General features: G+C 47.9%; 1 protein-coding gene across 1 annotated transcript in view; it reads left to right on the plus strand.

The window, feature by feature from the left end:
• Positions 1-757: 757 nt before the first annotated feature.
• LOC119543879 (FERM, ARHGEF and pleckstrin domain-containing protein 2-like) overlaps positions 758-26,191 on the plus strand; it is a 71,009-nt gene continuing 45,575 nt past the window's right edge. Inside the window, 6 exon segments of the mRNA XM_037848699.1 lie at positions 758-992; positions 1,171-1,283; positions 9,359-9,536; positions 23,468-23,572; positions 24,362-24,404; positions 25,490-25,568. Coding sequence (XP_037704627.1) covers positions 9,387-9,536; positions 23,468-23,572; positions 24,362-24,404; positions 25,490-25,568 — 377 coding nt within the window. The 5' untranslated portion in view covers positions 758-992; positions 1,171-1,283; positions 9,359-9,386.

Below are 26,191 nucleotides of genomic sequence, written 5' to 3' on the forward strand. Positions count from 1 at the left end.
TGAAAAATATTTATTTATTGATGCCTGGAGCAAAACAAAGTTAGTTTCCATCCAGGCATAATGTACATACAGCAGATTGAGTGCGTCCAGTTTCCTCGCACTTTTTCCAGCGGACGGACTGGAGGAAGCGCCCAGGCTGTGACCGCTGGGCACGGCCACGACTGTCCGGAAGGACCGGCTCCTGCTGCTCGGGAGTTGGCTGACGGACAGGACAGCCCGTAGCGTTTGGGCTACTACCAGTTTCCTAGCGAGTTCCTTGCTCTCTAAGCTTTCATAATCCTAAAACTAAAGCAATGAAATGGGCAATTGGAAACTGAAATGAGAAAGCTCCTGTTTGAGCTTCTCTGAACTTTGTGCATCTCATGTTTAATGTGCGTGGCGTGAACACAGTCATTTTCTAAGGTGTCGCTCTGCTGCTGGTGCGGTCTCTTGTCTTCCATGCAGACTTCTGGGTGCCAGGGCAGGGTCCGGCATCATGTCCCTTCCTCTCCAGTGAACTCGTTGTCTTCACGTGAGCCTCGGGAACGAGGGGGTCTTGTCCTGGCCCTGCGTCAGCCTGGGCTGTGTCGGTAGCTTGCTTTGTAGAAGAAAATACACGGATGTGTGTTTGCTGTGAAGGTTTACACTCATGAATCACGCATCTCAGGAGAGAGTTTTGGTATTCCTTGAGCCAAAAAAGTGTTTTTCATTTGTCTGTTGTGTTTTCATTCTCGTCTCCACCCTCACGCCGGTTGAGATGAAGCAATGGTAAATTACAAATGTGCTGCTGTAAACGTGTTTCTATTGTAGAACAAGCACAGGTAAAGAAAACCACACGACTCGAATAGTGAGCGCTGTCCAGGTTGAGACATGGAGTGTGCTGCATGCCCAGGAGCCCCTGCCCCCTGTCACCACCCACTGGGAGTGACCACAGGCTGACTGTCACAGGCACAACTTCTTTTGCTTTCCTTTTGCAGGTTTTGCCCCCAGATGTGTGCCTGTAGACACTCGAGGTTGGTTTGCCCGTTGTTTTCTAGAAGTTTGCTTTTAGATGTGACTTATAATGGGTAGTAGAAAAAACCTGAAGAAATTTTTCTGTTTAAAATAATTAGGAAAAGGAGTAAATGGGAATTATACAGCAAATAAATAAAAATGCTTTTTGGATTTCAAAATTGGTTGTATATGTTTTAGGAATTGTAGCCCTACCTGAAAGGGGAAGAATCACTTTGGTTACAGAAGTGAAACACTCCTGTGCCTTGTCTCGGAAGACCCTGTTCTTGGCTGTGCAGCCCGTGGTGCACACGGTGAGCTCCCCGCCAGCTTCGGATCGTTGTCTGTACTGTTCTCTGTGTTCTCACTGGTGGTTCCTTAAGGATGGAGGGAGCTTTGTCTTCATTTACCTTCCCTCACTTTTGCAGTTGCTACTCAGTAAATGAAAGTTGGCGAAACTGAAGGGAGAAACCTCCTGTTTGAGCGTCTCTGAACCTTTGTGCATCTCACATTTAATGTGCGTGGCGTGAACGTAGTCATTTTCTAAGGTGTCGCTCTGCTGCTGGCGCGGTCTCTTCCGTGCAGTGCGTGGCGTGTGGGTCGGTGCCCTCTGAGGCCAGGGCACCAGTGGATAGATCCCAGCACAGCGGGAGCGGGGTCCTGCCTCAGGGGCTGGCGCCTGGCTGGAGGGTGGTTCTGAAGAACCCAGGCTGGACCACCCTGGGCTTGGGCAAGTGGGCACGGCGGTTAGGGCTGTGGAGCTGCCCACTGTTCATTAGAGTGTGAAACGGTTTTGTGCAGCAGGTGAGATGGAAGATACATGTTTGGCAAAATTGATACACTGCCTCATCATTTTGCTCATACTCCTCACATTTTACTTTTCCCTGAGGGTTTAGCTTTCTTTTTTCTGATTTCTTATTTGATTAATTGGGCATGCATGGAAATGCTCACTCAGATGGGTTTGGAAAGGTTATCATTTTTAGTTACGGGTAAGTATATAGTGGGAGTTGCTTGGCAGCAGGTCAGTGAGAATCTTTCAGAACTTAATTCAGAATATAAAAGGTTTATGTGTTCACTTGTCCTGATAACAGTGTAAAATGGAGAAAAGAAAGAGCCCAGAGACGAGGATCAGCTGTGTTGACAGCAAGGGAATGGTCTAGAAACTCAATGAGGGTAAGTCTCTGACAAGTTTCCTGAAGCCAGGGTCAGGCTGTGTCCTTCACTGATCAGACTCCACCTCCCCCACTCCGTGTTTCTCATTGCCAGCCAGCTTCCAACATACATACAAATATTTAAGAAAGAAATTTGCCATAAATACAATTAAAAATAGATCCCAGTGATACTTAGCCTGCTCTTTTCTCATTAAAAACAACAAGGAGGTTAGTCCCGTTAGACGTCGTAGCCTAAAAGCAGAGCCCTTTCCCTTGGCGTAACAAGAAGCATTGAAAAAGAGTTGCAGAGAGAAGGCGTTCCTCACTGGGCCTCTCGGGCCTCAGTGCCCCGTCTGGGGTGGGGGTGCGGTGGTGCCTGTGGGGCTCTCGAGAGGATGGGTGAGGCAGGGGCTGGGAAGGTGCCTGCTGACGGCAAGTACTGTAGTTCCCGTCGTCATCGTCCAAGCCGATGGTGCCGTAACTGAAACCACCTCTCCAGCCCCCAGTGGTACCCACTCCACCCAGAGGAAACACTAAATTTGCAAAACCAGAGAATGGAAAGCTGGCAAGAAAGACAAGCCTGGCTCTCTTCATTCACTTTTCTTAATTTTTCCACTGTGAATAGCCTTCCAGGCCACATAAAGTCTAAAGAGCTGAGGGATGGTCCTGGGACCGCTTTGGGGGGAGATTCTGGCCCTGCAGTGCGATGCAGATTTGCCTGCACTGGGTACGGGCCCAGGCCAGCCCTGGAAAGCACTGTCAGGACAGGACATCTGGGCTGGTGGAGGATGAGATGGCTGAGGCCAGTGGACTGGGACACTGTGGGCAGCCTGAGGAAGGGGGAGGCAGCCCTTGCAGGTGAGGAGAGAGGATGTCTGTGTATACTGAACATAGTAACCCAACTTCTGATCACCCGGGCTGGTGGTGTCATTCCTGACAGAATCTGCAAACGATTAGCAAAAACTGGCGGAGCCAACTACTTCTAAACTCCAGAAAACATTTAAGGGTTTTCAGTAACGAGACGGGTGCCCAGTGACGAATACATGTCTTCTAAAAAGGTAGGAGAAGCTCTTGGTGCCTGTGCTGCCCCCCCTCCGCTCCGTCCCTGGCGTGGTGAGGAGCCGGCCTGCACTCCCGCTGCGAGTGCCTGGCCTTGTCCACGGGGCACAGTCATCCCTGTGTGCGCACCGGGATGCCTGTTTGCTGCCATCTGTCTGGTGGCAGCCTGAGAGACTGAGCCGGGAAACGCATCTCTGGCTCACCCTCCCACAGTTCACCCTGCAGTCAGAAGCAACTTGCAGAGAGCTAAAACAGTGTAAAAAAGAATTAAGTTGAAGCAGTCTGGGGCAAAGAATTACCAGCTTTAAGAAGTACAATCAAGCACCCAGGAGGGAGAGAAGGTCTATTTCATAGCGATACAGAAGCGTTTGAATTCCTGCAAACAGGGGAGTTCCTAAAGCCAGGAGCAAGCACCAGGCAAGTCGCAGGCTCAGAAAACACAGGGAGGACCCCACACCTCACTTTCCCTTCAGGCTGATCTTCTAGATAGGAGGACCCAGCTCTCAAGGGGAGCAGCAGCCAACGCACAGACAATTCACAAAGACTGTGAAAGTGATGTTTTTTGTAATTTTTTTTTTTTTGCATTGTTTTGGTTTTTATTAGCTCATGGCACTCAAGGAAATCTCTGATCTATCACTAGCTCTATGCACATTAAAGGAAAAGAGAGCTCAGGGTCTAAATCCCAGAGTTAACACATTAAAATATTAAAATACAAAGTGTGTAACAAAAGATTACAAAACAAACAAATAAGAAATGATGGTCCATCCAAAGGAACAACATAAAAACCCAGAAACCATCAATAAAGAAGATCAGACTTTGGACATATCTGACAAAGTCCTTAAAAAATGATCCTCATTATGCTCAAGGAGATAAAAGAAAATACAAAGAAAGAACCAAAGGATATCAGGTAAATGACAAATGAACAATATGAGTATCTCAGTAACAAGGTAGATATTTTTAAAAGGTTCTACACAGAATTACTGGAGTTGAAGACCACAATAATGGGAATGAAAAATTCGCTAGAGAGTTGTTTTGGTTTTTTTTTTTTTCTCCAACGCAGCAGATTAGAGCTGGCAGAAGAAAGAAACAGTGAGCTTGAAAACATGACAACTGAAAGGATTCAGATTGAGGAGCAGAGGGTAAAAAAAGACTGAAAAAACTGAACAGAGGCTGAGAGGCCTGTGGGGCACCATCAAGTATACCAATATGTGCATTATGGGAGTCACAGAAGGAGAAGAACAGGAGAGGGGCAGAGGGAATATTCAAGAAACTAATGGCAGGAAATGTCCTGACATTAAATAAAGGCAGGAATATACACATTCAAGAAGCCCAGTGAGCCCCAAACAGGGTAAACTCTAAGAGAGCCATGCCCAGACATGTGGTAGTCAAACTACCAAATGCCAAGGACAAAGAGAGGGTTCTGAAACCTGTAAGAGAAAACCAATACCCCACACAGAAGGGAGACCCAATAAGATTGAGTGGCAGTGTCTCATCAGAAGCCATGGAAGGAAGAAGGCAGTGGTTGAAATACTTAAAGTGCTGAAGGAAAACAACTGCCAGCTAAGAATTTTATATCCAGTGAAACTCTTTCAAAAATGAGGGGAGATTAAGACATTCCCAGATAAACAAAAGCTGAGGGAGTTCATCACCTCTAGACCTGCCCTACAAGCAATGCTAAAGGGAGCTCTTCATATGAAAGGAAAGGACCCTAAACAGTCATTCAAAGCAGCATGAAGAACTACAGACCTGTGATGAATGTAACCATTTGGGTAATAATAAACACCAGAATTACTGTATATATTGTTTGGTGTGTAACTCAACTTCTTCCTACAGATACTAAAATGCAAATGCATAAAAAGTTAGGATAAATCTTTGGTTTGGGACATACAATGTATAAAGATATCAGTGGTAACATGTACCGAAAAAAAAAAATGGTGGGGAGACGAGTATAAGAAAAGTGTATGTACCTGCTATTGAAGTAGAGTTGGCATCAAACCAAGTGTGTCGGCAGTGTGAATGCCAGTATTACCTCATAGAGCAACTGTTTAAAAAGCCGAGAAAGAGTTTGGACTTCAATTAGAGATATGAATGAAGCGGATCTGGTTAGGACTAAGGCAAATCAGGCCAAAGGGCAAAGGATGATATTGACCGTGTTTTAAACTTCAACTTCTGTGTGAGACCAAGGGAAGAGATGTTTATTTGGTGCAGGATCTACATTTTCTGGAGCACACTAAATTTAATTTGTAAGGTCAGTTTATTCAAACACCATAATTATATAGAACTTTGAATAGAAAGTGAGATCTGGTAGGTTTGTACAGGTTATTGTGAAATCCTGATACATCCCAAAGTAATTTGGGCAGAGAATAAAAATGTATTTGCAGGGCCCCCCTGAGGAACTGAGGGGAAATGTGGAAATATTAAACTTCCCCTACCTGGGGAATTACTGATAATTCTCACAAGCATTGGGGATTACCAATTTAGTAGGCCAAGCCCTCAAACTTGGGGCTTGCCCTTACGAAGCTTGTTACTGCAAAGGAGAGGCTAAGCCTACTTATAATTTTACCTAAGAGTCTGCCCCAGAGAAGATCTTTTGTTGCTCAGATATGGCTTTGCTCTCTAAGCCCACTCAGCAGGTAAACTCACTGCCCACCGCCCTACGTGGGACATGACTCCCAGGGGTGTAAATCTCCCTGCCAATGTGGGGCATGACTCCTGGGGATGAGCTTAGCCCTGGCATCATGGGATCATGGGTTTGAGAAAATCTTCTAAAAGGGGGGAGAAAAATGAAACAAAATTAAGTTTCAGTGGCTGAGATTTCAAATGGAGTCGAGAAGTCATTCTGGAGGGTATTCTTATGTGCTATATAGATATCCCATTTAACTTTTTAGTGTACTGGAATAGCTAGAAGGAAATACCTGAAACTGTTGAACTGCACCACAACCCACTAGCCTTGATTCTTGAAGATGATTGTATAACTATATAGCTTATATGGTGGGACTGTTTGATTGTGAAAACCTTGTGGCTCACACTCCTTTTATCCAGATGAGTAGAAAAATGGGGACAAAAAGTAAATGAATAATAGGGGGGATGGAGTATGAGATGTCTTGGTTGTTCTTTTTTTACTTTTATTCTTATTTTTATTTTGGGTGGGCTAACGAAAATGTTCAAAAATTGTGGTGATGAATGTACAACCATATAATGGTACTGTGAACAATTAATTGTACACTGGATGATTATAGGGTATGTGAATATATCTCAATAAAACTAAATTGGGGAAAAAAAAACAAATGTGATTGTTATTTAACATGATTGGTAAATGGAAGCCCCATGGTGACCACAAAGAAAATATATGCAAAATGTATACAGAAAGAAATGAGAAGGGACTCAAAATGGTATGATACAAAAAAATCAAATAAATAGGAAATAGGCATTAATAGAAGAAATGGTCAAAAAAGGTGTATGAGTTAAAAAGACAAAATGGCAAAATGACAGAAGACAGTCCTTCATTATCAGTAATTACTTTAAATGTAAATGGCTTAAATGCTCCAGGCAAAAGGCAGAGTTTGGCACAATGTATAAAAAAGCATGATCCAACTATCTGCTGTTTACAGGAGACCTTAGATTCAAAGACACAAATAGGTTAAAAGTGAAGGGATGAAAAAAATATATGTCATGCAAATAGTCACCAAAATAAAGCTGGGGTAGCTGTACTAATATCAGGTAAAGTAGACTTTAAGAAGGTCACTATGTACTGATAAAGAGGTCAATTCAACAGGAAGACATAACATTTATAAATATATATGCACCAAATGGCAAAGCCCCAAAATAGATGAAGTGAATATTGACAGATTTAAAGGGAGAAATATACAGTTTTATATTAATAGTAGGAGACTTCAATACACCACTTTCAGTAATGGACAGAACATGTAGACAAAAGATCACTATGGAAAGACTTGAATGATACTGTAAAACACCTAGAACTAATGGACATGTATAAAAATGGAAGATCACAAAAGACCAATAACAAAGAGATTGAACTGATCATCAAATAACACTCAACAAAGCAAAACCCAGGACCAAATGCCTTCACTGGTGTGTTTCACCAGACTTTGCAAGAAGTAACACCAATTCTGCGCAGGCACTGAAGAGGAGGGAGCACTTTCTACCTCGTTCTGTGAGGCCAGCATCACCCTCACCCCAGGGCTAGATAAAGATACCACAAGAAAAGAAAACTACAGACGAATAGCCCTTAGTAATGTAAAAACAAAAACCCTTGACAAATACTAGCCGCCGAGCCTCGCAGCACAGTGAGAGAGCTGTGCTCCGTGGTCAGGCGGGACCTGTCCCGGTGCAGGCTCAGCAGAAGAAAGGAGACTGGGGGCAGTGCAGCTGCTGGGGTGCACGCACACGGGAGAATTAAAATTTTAAAAACCTATTTTTATGGTTAATTTTGTTTACTTATTGTTACTAGAGTGTTTATTTGCCTTATTTATAAAAATGTGTGATAAGTATAAGAAATACTAAATAGTGAGGCTCATTATTATGCATGATTTTCAACTTATGTGAAGGATCTCGGAACGTATTGGTCACGTACAGTGTATGAGAACCCAAAGTATAAAACACCTAGAAGAAAACGCAGGGAAACGCCTTCAGGGTCTTACGGTCGGCAGTGGTTTCTTAGACTTTACACCAAAAAGCATGAGCAACAACAGAAACAAAATAGATAAACTTGAAACTTTTGTGCATCACAGGATTTCATCATGAAACTAAAATGACAACCTACCAAACAGTAGAAAATATTTGGAAACAACCTATTCAATAAGGGTTTAATAGCCAGAATATATAAAGAAATCCTACAACTCAACAACAAAAAGACAAACCACTGAATTTGAAAATGGGCAAAAAACTTGAAGAAACCCTTCTCCATAGAAGATATACAAATGGCCTATAAGCACATGAAACAGTGCTTAACATCATGAGTCGTTAGAGAAATGCAAATCAAAACCACAGTGAGATACTGTTTCTTATCCACCGGAATGGCCACTATTAAAAAAGAGAGAAAACTACTGGTGTTGGAGAGGATGTGTGAAAATAGGAACACATGTTCATCGTTGGTGGGAATGTAAAATGGTGTAGCCACTGTGGAAGACAGTTTAGTGGTTCCTCAGAAAATTGAGTATAGGATTAACATGTGGTCCGGCAATCCCAATAGTAGGTAAATACCCAAAAGAGTTGAAAACAGGGACTTAAACAGATATTTGTACACTGATGTTCATAGTGACATTATTCACAATTGTCAAAAGGTAGAAGCAACCCAAGTGTCCATCAAGTGATGGAGAGATAAAATGCGGTGTATACACACAATGGAATACTGTGCAGCTGTTAAAAGGAATGAAGTTCTGATACATGCAGCAACATGGATGAAGACATCATGAAGACGTCATGTTGACTGAAACAAGCCAGATACAAAAGGATATTGTATGATCTCACTGATATGAAATAATTAGGAATAAGCAAATTGATAGAGTTGGAAACTAGAATATAGGTTACCAGGGACCGTGGGAGTGGGGATGGGAGTTTAATGCTTGATTGGCACAGAGTTTCTGTTTGGGATGATGGAAGAGTGGTGGTGATGGGAGCACACGGTGAACATGATCAACAGTAGTGAATTGTTTGTATTTCAGTGTGATTGAAGGGGGAAATTTTGTTTTCTAGGATAGAAAAAGTTTAAACCACAGAACCCTGATGTAAACTGTGGTTAGTAATATAATAATGTTGCATCAATTGTAACAAAGATACCGCAGTAATGTGGAGGGGGGAGGAGTATGTAATTGTGTTTTCTGCGCGATTTTTCTGTAAACCGGCACCTTCTCTAATTTAAGAAAAAGCGACACCAACCGACGGTGAGCGGCGCGGTGGGTTTGTGGGTGAGGGGGCGGCGCGTGGGCCCCTGGCAGCACCTGTGAGTGGCGGGTCGGTGGTCCTGGGGTGCGGGGTGGTTTATGCGCCACAGGTACCTGCACAGGTGGAAGGTGACCGTTTTTAACTTGTTATTTTAGTAGAATCTAAGACAAGGCGTTGCAAAAAGTACCGAGTCCCCATGCGCCTGATTACTTTTTCGCTGTTTCGGAGTCTCGCTGGCTGGTAGTAACTGTGTGCTGCGTTTCCTTTCGTTCCAGTGCTCCCCTCGCGCTGAGCTGCCGGAGGATGGGGGACGCGGAGGGAACGTACCGAGCCCTGCAGGCGCCCGGGGCGCAGGGGCGCAGGGGCGGGCGGCGCGTCCCCGGGGGGCAGGCCCCGCGCGCCCCGCTCAGGGTTGCGCTGCTGGACGGCACCGTGGAGCTCTTCGACGTGGAGGTGAGGCGGCGGGTGGGGTGGTTTCGGGGAACTCAGGCCTCGCCTGTGCTGAAGTTCTGTGGGTGGAACGTGCTTGGAGCGCGTTCCTTTCGGGACTGATAAATGTGGAGCAGCGGCTTGTGGGTTCTAACCCAGCTGGGATCTCGCTGCCCCGTGCTGCCTTCCCCGTGAGAGGCTGGCGGGCCCCGGCGCCCGGGCTGGCCGCTGCGCCCTCTGCCGCCGAGGATTAGCGGAGGCTTTGTGCTTTGTGCGGCATTAGCGAGGGGTTCTTTTTTCAAGGGCAGCGGTGACGACGTTTTTGTTTTGAAGATTCCCTGATAATAGTTTGTACAGAAAAAATTGGAGGGAAAAAGAAAGAAAAAGTTGACATTTAAGTAACGCTGTTCACTTTTTTAGACCCACGTGACACATTGGGAAACATTTTTTTCCTCTGCTTTTCTAAATGGTATTATAACAAATCTTTTTTAAAAGCACATTTTCATATGTAATGCATAAGTACATTCTCTTTTTCAACCATTTTCATGTGGATTTAAAGTAGCATTTAAGAAGCGTTTCCTCATCTTTAGCTAACGTCATGAAAGTAAGGGCAAGAGAACGAACTTAACTTTAGCAGGAGGCACGTTTGTGCTTAGAGATTTCTGTTGGCAAGTCAGGATGTTCGCAGAAAATAGATTATTCTGCAGTGGGCAGCCGTGAAAAGACCTGGGACCCTTCCTGGCCTGCACGAGCCCAGCCGCCCTAGGGAGAGGGAGGACAGAGGAGGCCGGGGAGCTCCCAGAGGGCTCAGCTGGCACCGCCCCGGGCTCCGTGGCTCTCTGCGCGTGTGTACATGTGTGCACGGACACGCACGTGTGTGTGCAGGGGGTTGGCCAGCAGGAGCCTGGGTCCTTGGTGATGGAACCTGCGGTAGCCTGGATGCTCTTTCTTAGGGTCTTATTGGAGGTGGGAATCGTCAGGGCAGGTGGCACCTGAGATGGGCAGCACCTGCCCGTCCATCATCTCCGTCACCTCTTGGGCAGCAGAGGGCCGACAGGGCCTTGGCAGAGAGGCCATGAGGAGCAGGGCAGCCTTTGGACCTGAGAGCCGTGAATTCCCTGTCAGCATGTCCGCCAGGCCAGCTTTGATGAATCACTGGTGGTAAATAGGTTAAAGGTGGGGGGTGGGGTTGAGCCGCACATCTCCTCCTGTCAGGTGTTAGGAAGGTTCCACCATGGAGCATCCCACAGTGAATGCATTTGCTGTGGTCTTAAAATAGGTTAGATTTAAAAAAAAAAAAGGAATCAGACTATTTAGTTTGCTTCTACAGTACTTTTTCTCCTACTTAAAGGTCTTTATCAACTAAAACTAGAATCAAAAAGAAAAAAGCACAGGTTTATTGTTTGAATGATGAATAAGAAGTGATCCCTGTCTGTGAAATCATTTCACTTTTACTGACTATCTGGGTGATTTTTGTTTGTTTTATCTTTTAATTTTTATTCCAGTAACATATATATGACCTAAAATGTCCCCTTTTAACCACATTCATATATATAATTTGGTGCTGTGAATTACAGTCACCGTGTTGTGCTGCCATCACCACAACCCATTTCTGAAACTTTACAACAACCCCAATAGAAATTCTTTACAAATTCAGCATTAACTGCCTATTCCCTGCCCCCAGCCCAACACCTGGTAACCTATATTCTAGATTCTAACTCTTGTGGGTTTGCTTATTCTAATTAGTTAATATCAGTGAGATCAAGCAATATTTGTTCTTCTGTGTCCGCTTATTTCACTCAACATGGAGTTTTCAAGGTTCATCCATGTTGTCGCATGACTTAGAACTCCATCCTTTTTACAGCTGAATGATATTCTGTTGTGTGTACACACCGCATTTTATTTATCCACTCATCCCCCGATGGACACTTGGGTTGTGTCCATCCTGTGGCAGTTGTGAATAATGCCACTTTGACCATCAGTGTGCAAATATCTGTTTGAGTCCCTGCTTCACTTCTTCTGCGTGTGTACTTAGTACACAGGTGACAGGTTGCCTGGTGGTTCTAAGCTGAGCTTCCTGAGGAATGCCAGCCTGTCCTCCGCTGCGGCTGCACGGTTCACACACGCCCCCCGCAGCGAGTGAGCGACCCTGGTCCTCCACGTCCTCCCCACAGCTGCCCTCTTTCCTTTTTTAATGGTGGCCACTCTGGTGGGTGCAAAACTGTATCCATTGTGGTTTGGGTTTGTGTTTCTCCAGTAGCTAATGATGTTCAGCATCTTTTCATGTAATTTTTAGCCATTTGTTTATTTGCTTTGGAGAAAAGTCAGTTCAAGTCTTTTGCCCATTTTTTAATTGGGTTGTTGTCTTATTGTTGAACTGTAGAATTTCTTTATATATTCTGGATATTAAACCCTTATTAGAAATGTGTTTTCCAAATATTTTCTACTATTGAGTAGGTTGTCTTTTCACTTTCATGATGAAGTACTTTGATGCATAAAGGTTTTAATTTTGTTGAGGTTGCATTTATCTATTTTTTTCTTTTGTTGCTTGTGCTGTGGGTATAAAGTTAAAAACCCTTGCCTAACACAGGATCCTGAAGCTGCTTTCCCTACATTTTCTTGTACGATCTGTTTAGTGCTGGTTCTTATATTTAGGTCTTTGATCCATTTTAAGTTAATATTTGTACATGGTGTGAGGTAGGAGTCCTCTTTCATTCTTCTCATATGGATACCCAGTTCTCCCAGCACCATTTGTTCAAGGGACTGCTTTTTTGCAATTGAGTGGACTTGGCACTCATTTCAAAAATCTGATGGCTGTAGATGCAAGTGTCTGTTTCTGAACTCGCAGTTCAACCACTGGTCTATTTGTCTTTCCTTGTGCCACGGCAGCTTTGTAATAAGCTTTAAATTCAAAAGCTTTAAAAGTCCTCCAGCTTCGTTCTTTTTCAAGATGGTTGTGGCTATTCAGTGCCCCTCCACTTCCAAATAAATTTGATGAGTTGCTTTTTCATTTCTACAAAGTAGGCTGTTGGAATTTTGATTTGGGATTATGTTGAATCCATAAACCATTTTGGGTAGACTTGATATCTTAACAATATTTAGTCTTCTAATCCATGAACATGGAATGTCTTTCCATTTATTTAGGTCTTCTTTGATTTCTTTTAATAAAGGTTTGTAGTTTTCATGTTCCTTTGCATCTTTGGTTAAATTTATTCCTAAATATTTGATTCTTTTAGTTGCTATTATAAATGGAAATTTTTTCTTTATTTTATTCTCAGGTTTCTCATTACTAGTGTATAGAAAAATGCTGTTGTTTGTTTTGTTTTGTTTTTGCGTGTTGATCTGGTATCCCACCACTTTGCTAATCTTGCTTCTTAGCTCTAGTAGCTTTGTTTTAGTTTTTCGAGACTTTCTCTATATAGGATCATGTCATCTCCAAATAGTGAAAGTTTTACTTCTTTCTTTTTAATTTGGATGCTTTTTATTTTCTTGCCTAACTGCTCTGGCTAGAACTTCTAGCACTATGTGAATAACAGTAGTGACAGTGGAAATCCTTGTCTTGTTCCTGATCTTAGAGAGAAAGCTTTCAGTCTTTCAACATTAAGTTTGATGTTAGCTCTGGATTTTCTGTATATGCCCTTTATCATGTTGAGGAGGTTTCCTTCTATTCCTATTTTTCTAAGTATTTTTATAAAAAAGAATACTGGAACCTTATTTTGTTACATCTCTCTTCTCCTTTTTGGTCAAGAAGATCCTCTCATCCCCACAATGCTGGGTCCAGGCTCATCCCCAGGAGTCACGTCCTGTGTTGGCAGGGAGATTCACACCCCTGGGTGTCATGTCCCACGTAGCGGGGAGGGTAGGGAGTTCACCTGCTGAGTGGGCTTAGAGAGAGAGGGAGCCACATCTGAGCAACACAGAGGCTCTCTGGGGGGAAGGGGACTCCTAGGCACAATTATGAGTGGGCTTAGCCTCTTCCTTGCAGCAACTAGCCTCACACCCTGATCAAGGGCTCGGCAGTCCTCAGTGTTTGCAGGAAAATCAGCAATCACCCAGGTACCCCAACTGTTTATACATTGTATTTTAAATTAATGTTTACCTCATTTGTAAGGAGTAGTTACGAGTAGCCATGGTTCCCTCATCCATATGAATCATTTGCAGACGCAAACTTATGCTTCGGGCCTGAAGGATAATGGCCTAAGATGCACTGGATGGTTCTTTCCAGATTATTAGATTAACTAGATTAAAATACCTCTCTTTGGCTGAGGGGCCCCTTATTGCAGCGGTGCAAAGCAGGTGAGGTTGATGGGTGGGTATGGAGTGTGCATGGAGAGAGGTTTCACTTATGTCTTTTTTAAGCAACTCAGCGTTTATTGATGGAACTTTTAACTGCCTTAATGTCAGCAGATGGTTAATTTTTTGACCTAGTAAAGTTCTGATTTATATTCATTTGATTAAATAAGTGAATTCTGTGGTTTTGAAAATAGAAATCTGGTCTCAGATCGAGGAGGTCTTGTTTTTGAGCCATAACAGTAGCAGTTGGAAGCTGGTGTATCAGGAACAGAAGTGCTTCCAGCTCCAAGCCGTGAAGTCGAGCCCTGTCCATAGGGTCAGGGGGTGGAAGTCAGGCTGCGGGTGGACATCTCTCCCAGAGGCCTTTTTCTAGATGTTTCGAAGGCACAGGATTTAGAACAGTCATGCTTTTATTAGCATGTAATTTGCATGATTAGGTTTAGGAATTATCTAGTGTGTGACAGCTTTTCTTGTATCTGAAGGTTAGCATCATGGAGAACATGGTATTTCGTGGCTAAAAGAGCAGCCCAGGAGGTGGGTGGCTGGCAGAGCCCTGTCTCGTGGGAACTTTGCCCATGGGAGGGAGCGCTCTGGAATGCTCTGTGTGCTCGCTGGCAAATGGGATCGTTTCTAATAAATGTTATTAATCTATTTTCTCATGTTCCCCTTTTCTTTAATCTACTCAAAGGTTTTTCAGTTGTGAAACTTCAGCTTGTATCTGTGGCAAGAAGGATCCTCAGCCCTGAAGTCTGTGCTAGGGACTTTTCCAGTGAAAACATGTGTTTTCTTTCTGGCCAGGGAGAAATAGTCAAAATTCCAGAAAGGATCATAGCCAGATGTTTTTCATTGCTCCCACACGAGCATCCTAAGTATGGCAGATAAACTGCCTTAGAACTTCTTTTGGTCTGACCTCAGAAGAAACAGTTAGCGATTCAGCCTCTGAAACGTGGGGGTCCTGTGGGGTGTACCCCAGAGCTCTCACCCAGCTGTTACGTGGCTCTGCCCTGGCTCTCGAAGCCTGTTACTCGGTCCTGGAACGTGGACCCGCCCCTTTGGCCCCGGTGTCCAGGAGTGTGGATGGCCGTGCCTGGTAGGGACACACATGGCTCTGTTTGCAGCTGCCGGCTGTGGCCTGGAGGCTCCAGAATCAACTGCCCCACCCGGTCTTAGCTCGCGCACATGTGCGTGCAAGCACACGCAAACACTATGCACACGCACATGCCCCGAGGTGGGGCCCAAGAGTCCATGTTAGAGCACATGGAAGAGCTTAGGGCCCGCCGACCTGCGTGTCTCTCCAGCTGTGTAAGGGGGGAACCTGAAGGTGACCTGCACACAGGCTTGCTGGTGGGCGCCTCTGGCCCGTGCGCCTTTGTGGGCCCAGAGCCCAGGCCCTGCTGCGCGCAGCCCGGGGAGGCGGGAGCGCAGGGCCGGGAGAGGGCTCTGACCCGGGCGGCCGCGGCCACACGCGCTCCCCACCCTGCCGACGCCGCCCCCGCCCGCCCCACGCTCCGCCCACTCGCCCCGCTCGCCCCACGCTCCGCCCACTCGCCCCGCTCGCCCCACGCTCCGCCCGTCCTGTGCCCCGCCCACTTGCTCCGCCCGCCCCCGTGCCCCGCCCACCCTACGCTCCTCCCGCCCTGTGCCCCGCCCACCCCCACGCTCTGCCTGCCCCGCGCCCTCCCCCACGCTCCGCCCGCCCCGTGCTCTGCCCTCCCCCATGCTCCGCCCGTCCTGGCCCCACCCACTTGCTCCGCCCGTGCCCCGCCCACCCTACGCTCCTGCCGCCCTGTGCCCCGCCCACCCCCACGCTCTGCCTGCCCCCCGCCCAACCCCACGCTCCGCCCGCCCTGTGCCCTGCCCACTTTCTCCGCCCGCCCTTGCCCCGCCCATCTCACGCTCCGTCCCTCCTGTGCCCCGCCCGCCCCATGCTCTGCCCGCCCCCTGCCCCGCCCACCCCACACTCCGCCCGCCCTGTGCCCTGCCCGCTTGCTCCGCTCGCCCTTGCCCCGCCCACCTCACGCTCCGTCCCCCCTGTGCCCCGCCCGCCCCACACTCTGCCCGCCCCCTGCCCCGCCCACCCCGCTCTCTGCCTGCCGTGTGCCCTGCCCGCTTGCTCCGCCTGCCCTTGCCCCGCCCACCTCACGCTCCGTCCCCCCTGGGCCCCGCCCGCCCCACGCTCTGCCCGCCCCCTGCCCCGCCCACCCCGCTCTCTGCCTGCCGTGTGCCCTGCCCGCTTGCTCCGCCCGCCCACGCTCCGCCCCTCCACCCTCTTCAGATGTCTCTCCGGGAGAATCACCATGGACATTTGTCTGAATATGCTTCTCACCTTTTATCTATTTATAGATATTAAACAGTTGGAATTGGAATATCCCATTTTTGTAATCTTTTAAAGTACTGAATGATATATTGTGAATGTTTTTCTATGTAATTGTTCTTCAAAGAAATTTAAGGACTAGTGGTTCTGTTTTCAGTTTTTCCTCTGCAGCAGGTCTTCATACCATCTCGATTGTGTCCTTTGGACAGATGCCTACACGTGCAGGTTCTGAGTGAACCGGTACAATCTTGAAGTCTCTGATTACGTATTGCCAAATTGTACCCCGCAGAAACCAAAATCTTTATGCCCTGACCAGCGGTATACGCAAATACTTGTCCCTCTCACCTTTGTGAGTGTTGGGCATTAAAATTGTTAGTAAAATCTTCAGTTTAATGAGCAGAAAGTTATCTTTTTAGACACAGTTTTATCCAACTTATTTATCTGTGGTGTTTTGGTTTTTTTGCTTTGTGTTTTTCTGTTGCTTTTGGTCTACATTGTATTTAAGATTTTAGAAAAAGAAAGTTAAAGAGTTGAGGAAATAGTAAATTCATTGTATTTGAAGTAAGAAAATATAAGTAGGAGTTAAGAGCCTGGGCACGCGGGCGACTTGAGAGAAAGTGTCAGCGCACAGCGAGGAGCAGGTGCATAAACCACGAAACACACGAAACGCCCGCGTCTGGGACCAGGGCTGGCGTGTGGTCCGGGCTGGGTGGCCCTAGGCGCGGCCTTTGCACTCTGATGATCACCGTGTCTGCCCTGCCAGGTGCTGTCCCGGGAGCCAGAGGGAGAACAGCCTCCACCCCACAGTGGGAGCCAGGGGGCTAGCATACAGGACCCAGGAGGCGCGAGGGGAGCGGGGCGGGAGTTGCGGAGGTGCGCACGGCCGGGTGGCACGGAGGGCTTCCCGGGGAGGTGGGCGGAGGGAGCCGGGTTCCAGCCGTGGGGGCGACGAGCTCTGAGGCCTCGAGGAGCCAGGGGCTAGCAGGAGACGGGCGGCTGGGTGGAAACAAGCAAGGCAGGAGAAGAAGATAGCATCCCAGAGGCCCCGGGGCCAGATGTGGGACCCTGGGAGGGCTGGAAACCCAGCAGGGGGCTTCCTCACCCCTCACCCCCACCGTGGCTCCCAACCGTTGAAGCCTCAATTTGGCCAGTTCTTTCAATTTTCTCTGGAACAGAAACAATAAAAAATGCACCTTAAAAATAAACCAGCACATGAAGAGGAGAATCCACCTGTTACTAATGTTCCTAGACACCGGTGACCAGCAGGCTCACGCACTCTCTTGGAGGGGGCTCAGAAGGCCCCTGTTCTACTTTGCTGATGCTGCCGGAATGCAAAACACCAGAAATGGATTGGTTTTTATAAAAGGGGTTTATTTGTTTACACAGTTACGGTCTTAAGGCCATAAAGTGTCCAAGGTGACACATCAGCAATTGGGTACTTTCACTGGAGGATGGCCAATGTCTCCAACCCGATCAACACCAATATGTTTCCTGTCCACATAAGACTGCATCAAAGATTTACACAGTTACAGTCGCAAGGCCATAAAGTGTCCAAGGTAACACATCAACAATTGTGTACCTTAATGGTGTTTTGGGGGACATGATACATCCAGACCAGCACAGCCCCACGAGGATGAGAGCTCCAAGGGAGAGCTACGATTAGCAGGCTGACCGGAAGCCTAAAAATGCCAAGACTTAAAATAGTAATTTCTGTTCCTGGGGCAAAGAAGACAGAAAACAACTCACAAATTTATTTAAAAACTGAATTTGAAAACCGCAGGGGCAGGGGCCGATGCTCATCTTGTGCCCGTGTCTTCTGGGCAAGGTGGTTTTCCTGAGGGTGATCTTTTTAGTCGAGGACACCGCCTGCGAGGGAGCGTCCCCCTCTGGGGCGCGAAACCCCCTCCCTGGTGGGCTGAGGTGCCCCTGGCTCTCAGGGCCCCTCAGAGGAGAGCTTTGTATGCAGTGTTTTAGGAATGCATGAGAGTCTCCAACTTGAAAGTGCGCCAGAGTGACAGTGAAGTGCCTGTCAAAAACGCTGGTGACCTTTCGGAGAACCTAGAGCGAGGGTGGGTGGTTTCCTGTGTGCTCTCAAGATTATTTTCCTTGCACAGTATTATATTATAAAAGGAAATGTGGGATTGGTCTGATTCGTAGATAAGAAAAATCTTAAGTACTGAAACTTACAGTAGAGATATGAATTTTATAATAGGAGTAGGCATCTGAATAGACGGAGGAGTTATAATTTGGCAAATGATCTGTAAATGGGCACATGAAACAAACAAGTGGAAGGACGAAGTCAGGCTGTTTCGAGAGTTTTCCCACAGTGCTTAGGACAAAGAATAAAGAACTACTTTGTTCGCGACTCTTTTGGAGCCCATTTTCTTGAAGACAGAATGTCTGCTGGGGCTCCGTGGATGTAGGTTTTCAACAGCGCGCTGTGTCTGAGCTCAGAGGAGGACTTCAGCACCAGCGCCGCAGCCAGCTGGAATGGAAGCTTGGAGCACAAAGCTGTGCTTTTTAACCTATAGTTTGCATGTTATATTCTTAATTGTGTTTCTCAGCCAGCCTAGTAGTTTAAAACCACTTTCCTGGGTTTGGTGGCTCTTTACTGCCACAGGAAACGCATTGTGATGGCAGGTTTCTCTCTCTCCCGTCTGGATGGCGCTGATGCCTCCAGCGACCGTGGCAGTAGATTGCAAGCGTCTCCCATTTCGGTTGAGGGTGACCGTCTGCTGCTTGGAGGACATGTGGTGGGAATTACAGCCAAGCTGGTGGTGAACTTCTGCATTTTAGGAACAGCAGGGGAATGTCAAGTGCAGAAGATGTGGGGTAGAGATGGCCACGTGAGCGATGGGAGGGACACAGCAGACAGGTGGCTGGGACGGTCTGCCAACTCCATCCCGCTCCAGCGTGTCTGTAAAAATTGAGGGGGACAAACTCTTGCACGCAGTACTTTGGAAAGTAACGTTGAAAACTACTCTGAAAGTTTGGCGTCTTTAAAATGCATTGCAGAAGAGGCAGTGAGTTTTCATGTTTTACCCACGGGTTGCGGGAGAAGCGGGTTCCCAGGTGGCATTTTGAGGAGCTCCATTCCCCCACGATAGGTCAGTCCTTCCTTTCTCATCCGAGGCAGGCTCCTTGCAGACATCTGTCAAGAAGACGCTTCGCGCCCAAGGACCCGTCCACATGAGCTGCCCTCACGAGGGGCCAGGGCCTGGGTGCAGGGAAGGCATCTCTGTGACGCTGACCACAGCCAGGGGCTTTAAGGCTGCGCGTGTCCACCTTGCGTGGAGCAGCCCGCTCGTCCTTCCATCACATCCTCGTGAAAGCTTTTTGGGCTGAGAACTGTGTTCCTTTCTCAGCTGAGGAAAGCTGAGACTCAGCATCTGCCTGTGCGCTGAGGACCATGTGGCGAAACTTGTTCTCTGCGGCCAGGCCAAAGAGCTGGGAGGCCCCTAAAGAAGACATCCAGCTCCCTCCAGCTTGGGTGGAGAAGAGCCGGCCTCCTCTCGGGCGGGAGGTGATTGGGAGGTGATCGATGAGGCCACAAACCAGAGACGTCTTGGAGCTGAAGACACGTCGCTCTACAACTTACTTTATTCAAGTTCATTGTCTTGGCCCTCAGTGCTTCCTCAGGTTGGCTAAGATGTAAAACTTCTAATTAGACCTGCTCCTGGTTCGGTCTTCGTTAGATTTGGCAGCGAGTTTCCTGGAACCTGGTGCACCTGCGGGGCCGGGGCTGTGGGAAGAGCGGCCTGCTCCTGGTCCCAGGCGGGCAGGTCCGCGTCCAGGGGAACTGGCGTCCGCGCGGCCACGCGGGTCCTGGACTGCTTGTCGAGTGGTTTGCTTCTTTGTTGACGACACCCAGGTGCTTCTGCTTGTTCATCATCTGAGTTGACTTGTCAAGAAGTACCTAGCAATCCGGCCAAAATGAGAAACGTTCTCTGCGCACATGGCGATCTGTTAATTATTGAACAAATTTCAGAATATGGTTCCTGCTGTCCTGAAACATATGGGCTAAGAAATTACCACCTTTTCTTTTCTTTTCTTTTCAGTACTTTAAAAAACGATTTGTACACAGGCGAAACTAGGTTGCGGTAGTTTCACCTTGCTCTTGTGGAGCATAAAACTCTTGTGTTCTAGAGAACTTAATTTGCCTGTGGTGATCCGTGTTAAGTGAGTAAATACCACTGGGAAGTTGCTGTACTGAACGTGTTTTTCTGGTGATTTCTGTAAGGCTCTGCTCTTCCTGGGTGGCTGTTTTAAAAGGAACCTGAGCAGACCAGCCTGGGGTCGCGGGGGTCAGTCAGGGACGCAGCCTCAGAACTACTTAGGGACACAGGGTTGGAGAAGACACTCTGGCCGGACACTGGGAGTTGGCGAGCAGAGCTGCCCAGCACCAGAGCTGGCTGCCTGGCGGAGGGGCTCCGGGGCCTCAGGCAGGGGCTAGGTTGACGCTTCAGAGATTTTGTGGAAGGCATTATTGTTAACGGTCAATTTTATTAAACTCCAAATGCTTTTTCACCTTTTTTTTTCTTTTAATTTACTTTTCTGAGATATCCCTTATATTATAAAGTTCACAGCTTATACAGCTTGATGGATTTTATGCGTGTAGACACCATAAAACTGCCGCCCTGGTGACAACATACAGCAGGCTCCCCTGTCCCCCCCCCCCCCAGGCAATTATAGCCCCCAAAAGTAACCAGCAGCAGTGGGCTGTTCGGGAATTAGGCCACTTGGGACACACCCGCCGTGTTGGTCCTGGAGATACAGGACAGATGGACATGGTCCGTGTCCTTCCAGGTCACCCTCTGGTATGGGAGACACATACACACCAAGAAGCATTTCAGAAGCAGGGCCTGTGCACCGGACAGCAGAGACAAGTGCCAAGCCAAGTGGCAGCCGGGTGGGCTTGACCGAAACTCCCACAGGGGGCTCCAGAGGAGGCTGGCTGGTGGGAAACGGGGCATCTCCAGGGAGGGAAGAGGTAGGCCCAGGGGCCTGGAGACAGGTCCTGGGAAGACACTGGCAGGCGCGGCGGAGTTGCAGCCAGAAGCGAGTGCCGGGAGAAGGAGAGGGATGGAGAGGAGAGCCAAGGGGCCGGATGGCAGCCCAGGGCAGCTGCCAGGCAGGGGGCCGCTGAGAGTTCCGGCACAGGCCGCAGGGCAGCAACGTGCGTGAGCGCCAACGACCCCGGTGGTGTGGACTGCACCGGCCAGGGGCGCGGTCAGCAGTGTCCACAGTGGTTTTCACCACCCTGAGATGGGCGAGGGGCTCATGCCTGGGCACACGTTTCTGCCTTCCATCTCCTGCTCTGGCACTGGAGGTGGGCGCTGCAGATGGTAAATGGACCGGGGTGGGAGGAGATCCTGAATGTCACGCGTTGTTGGCGACCAAGAGAGTCGCCTTCCAAGGCCATCGCGGCTTGCTGGGAAGAACCGTTCTTCGGGCGCCCTTGTGCGCACGGAGCAGTCAGGGTGGAGCGGGCGGTGAGCTGCTGGGCTCGTGGGGCAGCCGACAGGGCCAGTTTCATGGGGAGCCCAGAGAACGCTCCTGAATTTACAGAACTCTGCAGGAAGATCCACTGGGCTTGGAAGGGGGAAACGGTGAAACAAGTGATGAACGTGGTGTGTGCAGCCGAGAGCTGGAATGTGGAGTGAGTTCTCTCTGCCAGTTCAGTAAATGTCAAGGCGGGAGTCAGGAACACTTTGGAGAAATTATGGTATTGTCTCAGAGTGTCCTAGAATCTGTTGGTGGTTTCCAAGTCCTGCCTTTACCGTAGTTTGAATTACATGCCTAAGAATGCACTAATCCAGCACCACATAAAGCTTAGTAATTTGGATTGCCTGATTTCTGTGCTATGCAATTGTCCCAATTAGAGATACTGAAACATAACGCAAATGTGAAGTATTTTTAATTTTTGATAGATTTCTCTCACTTTATAAGTGGAAGAACTTCGAATATATTTCCATCACTGCTGTTGAATATGGATACCAGAAGATTCTAAATACAGCAAAACAGCGTCTCTGTTTTCCTAGTACTAAAGAGCAGACCTTGGCTCTTGTGTGTGGAGGTAGGTGGCCTGGGTGCTTTGTGCCGGTTCTGTGGACCAGCACCATCCACCTCGCTGGGGCCTGCTGGAATGCAGGGTCCCGGGCCTCACCCAGACCTGCTAAGACAGAATCTGCATTTTAACCATTTTAACAGCCCCCCAGGGCAACTGATGACGTATTCAGGTCTGAGAAGCCCTGGTATGGGCTGCATTCTCTTCACGCCAAGGTGCCTCCCCAAGACCTTCCAGGAGTTCTTGCTGGGTGCTTCTAAGACACCTGCCGGAGTCCCTCAACTTGAAGGTCCCCTCTTCTGCTCCTCCTGAATCGTGTCTGCACCGCGGGTCACCTTGAGGCTGGCCCCTGCGTGCGGAGGAGAGGCTCGCTGTGCCAGGTTCTCCAGGCGCCTCCTGTCGCAGCGGGGCCCAGGTGTTGGCGCCTGCAGTGTGCGCTCTCACTCACGGAGCGGGAGCACTGCACAGTGAGACGGAGGCAGGGACGTAGTGCCCTCTGAAGCGACGGACGTGCCTTCCCCCCATTTGCACATGGAAATTGTATGTGCCGACTGATGAGAAACTCAGGCATTACACAGGTGAAACCAGAAGGTACAAGAGAAAGCCCCCCACAGCCCACCCCTCTAAACTTTTTTCTGTGAGATAGAAATGGATCGTGGGGGGTGTGGGTGTTGGAACGTCTTTCCATTCAGAAGTTGTGAATCTGTGTGGAGCCCGTGCTCGGGGCTTTGCCGACCCAGAACCACAGAGCCCTTCTCCTGTTTGATCCCAGTGCCCTGGACTTTATTCCTGAGTAGAGTGGACCGGGGAGCTAATGTCACTCGTTCAGACGAAGAGCTGACTGCCCCCGCCTCACGTTCGAACAGCCTCAGTCCTCTCCCCAGCGCGGGCTGCTCCTGTCTCGCTCGGGATCTCACCCAACTCAGAAGTGCACACCCCTCACCCCTTAAGTGTGTGTCAAAACTATTTGATAAAATGTTTGTCAAAACTAAAAATGGTTTCAGTATCCTAACCTTACAAAGACATACGACTAGTGACACACAGAGAATGTGAAACTGAAGGAATTTTTTTAGCCTTATTTATTTTGGTGTCAGCTTCTGAGCGTGGATGCCTCAGACTCATTATGTGAATCTTACTTGCACACTGGAAGGCAGAGTGACACAAGAAATTGAATATAAGAGTTTGACGTGTTGCACGTGGCTCATGCCACAGTTTTCCTAAGTCTTTGCTGTTTAAGCTCGTCAGTCCTCCATGTGCTCTCTCTCTCTCGCCGTCTCTCAGCCCAGGTGCAACGGGCAGGAGCTGCTGGCCCAGGTGTGGCAGCGTCTGAACGTGATAGAGTCGGACTACTTCGGCTTGGAGTTCCAGAATGTCCAGTCCTCTTGGGTGAGTGGCAGCTGCCTCCGAGCTGTTCTGGGAAACGAGCTGTGGGCACGTGGGGCGTTCACACTCGGCCCTGTGCAGCAGTGGGCACGACATGTCCAGTCACAGCTGTGCTGGCGAATTTCCGTGTCGCAGCTGGAGGCGATGTGTTTGCTGCTTCTAGCCTGAGTTCACATCCTCCTAAATTCATTCTGTCCTTTTGGCACATGTGCCAAGGAAACCCTTTCCTCATCAGTTATGAATTACTGGAACTGGACTTTGAACATACTGTTTTACTAAATTGGGTATGCCTCATTTGACTTCACAGAGGTAACCCTTAAAAGTGTGGAGCCTGAATTTTTATAAAATTGTCTTAAAGAAACCTAAACCAGCCCATGAGGTCAGACGATGTGTTGTGCGGGGAGCCCTGCTGGTGTCTCGGGGTTCCTGGTCACAGAGCAGTGCTCCCGCTCCCCCACCACACACCCCCCACGTGGGGCCCCCGCATCGGTGTGCTGTTCACAGGTGTTGTGGGTGCCAAGGGTTTGTTGGGGACACGTGCCCCCAGGGTAAGTGCTGGTGCCCTCTGTTTGCCCAGCGTCTGAGCACGTCCGACAGGCCCTTGAGTGTCACCCCAACTTCCTTCCGCAGTGCTGGGGGCCCCTTACACTCTACCAGGATTTGCCCTGCATGTGAGGGGTGGAGGGCAGAGTATCCCTGCCGTGAATTTATAAGTGTTTTTGTGTTTTATAACACGTTTACTAAAAGAGAGATTATGTAATGGAGGTATCTCTTTTCTGAAATCCTCTTTAGATTTGGCTTGAACCTATGAAACCCATCATTAGGCAAGTACAAAGTAAGTACTTATTTAACTCTGGGGTTGTGTTTGTTTGCAATGTTTTGTTTGTGAGCGCTCAGGTGCCCATCGCCAGTGCTCTGGGGACAGCCGGGAGGTGACCCCACCGCAGTCACGTGGGAGTCTTGTTGCTGTTCTGTTTCAACTGTGTGTGGAGGGCCAGGAAATTCACCACAGATAGTTCTAGGTTCCTTGCCTTAAAATTTGGAAGTAACACGATACACTTAATTTTTGCACTGTATGCAAAAATAAGTATTTGATTTTTCTCTAAGTTTTGAAAAGATATTGAGATTCCTCTTTTAAGTAACCTTTTCATAAAATAGTTAATATTGTTCTGTAATCATACTTTTGATTATAAAGCTATTTTTGTTAGTGTCTATTAAATTTTAAATTATGCCACGTAGTAATGCTGCTCACTCTTATGTAATTGCACAGGATGACGTCTCTAGTCACCCAGATTCGCCCCTACCGTTTTTAGTCCTAAATTTAGGCACTAAGTGTATGCAGAAGTGTATGCAAATGTTTCCAGAGCATTTAGCAAAATAGCTCCTCTTATCTTTTTTGTGAAAATTGCATGGCCCTGTTGTAAATTTTCAGTAAAGCTAAGATACTCTGCTCGCCGCATGATCGCGTGCCTCTTCCTCACTGTGGTCAGATTAGTCTAGTTCTGTACACACTGTGATAAGTAGTAGTAACATTTTTAGTTCACTCTAGTATATAAGGATTTCAGAAACCATCCTTTTTATTACTGCTGCTAATAGTGTAAACACCTTAACTTTCTAGTTATTTTTTAGTCATAAATAGGAACAACAATATATTTATGGATTGTAATGTACTATTTCCCACTTGTTTTTAGGGTTTTCATGAATCTCTGCTTAATGCAAAAGATTTTAAAATTGTCTTTGATACATATTACTGGTACGTAGGAATCAAAACCTCATGTGTACACAATTCCTTAATGCTGTCTTACTTGAAAAGGTCTCCTTTACTAGTCTCTTTGAAAGCGCTAGCCCGGTTGCACTGTGGTAGACGCAGGACGAGGAGTCACGGGGGTGACTTGTGAGGTGGACGTGCTTGGTTCGCAGGGCCGAGGAGCGCGCTGCTTCGCCTGGCCGTGAAGTTCTTCCCGTCCGACCCGGGCCGGCTGCAGGGAGAGCACACCAGGTAGAGACCCGCCCTGGCCGGGCGGCCGCTGGAGCCCCCATCCCCGCCCTCCACCGCACCTGCCCCGGGCGCTCAGGGAGAAGGTTTTGAGTGGAGGAGCCTGGTAGACCCACAGAAACTGCAATAAACAGAGTTGAAGGAAGTATTTGACATTTGACTCCTGCACAAAAGCAAATGCGAATAGGATTTGGAAGAAGGGCTAATGCTACAATTGAGAATAAAAGTGGGCGTTTAGGGTAGGGGCAGGTGTGAAGTTCTTGGGAATGTCAGATAATTTCGTTTGTGCTCCTCTTTTGAATTCAACACTGATTCTTTGCAGAAGTGATTGAAAGAAAATACTAACCGTGTTTGCCACGTCCGTACATGTATTGATTTATAATAAGAACAAAGTAGCAACATAAAAACCTACTCAAAACCCAGGGTTAGAAATAAGATAAAAAAGAAATAGGACACCCCTTGTTTTCCCAGTGAGGAAATCGCAGCCAGGAGGTCAGGGGATGTTTTACGAGAGGATGCGGAGCTGACCCCAAAGCACGGTGCATGCCGGACCTTCTGGGTCCGTCTCCTCTCCAGGGCGGGGCCGCGTGTGCACAGGCCGGGAGGTGCCCAGTGGGGCTGGGGGC

This window comes from Choloepus didactylus, chromosome 9 (assembly GCF_015220235.1).
Source record: "Choloepus didactylus isolate mChoDid1 chromosome 9, mChoDid1.pri, whole genome shotgun sequence".
Taxonomy (NCBI): Eukaryota; Metazoa; Chordata; class Mammalia; order Pilosa; family Megalonychidae; genus Choloepus; species Choloepus didactylus.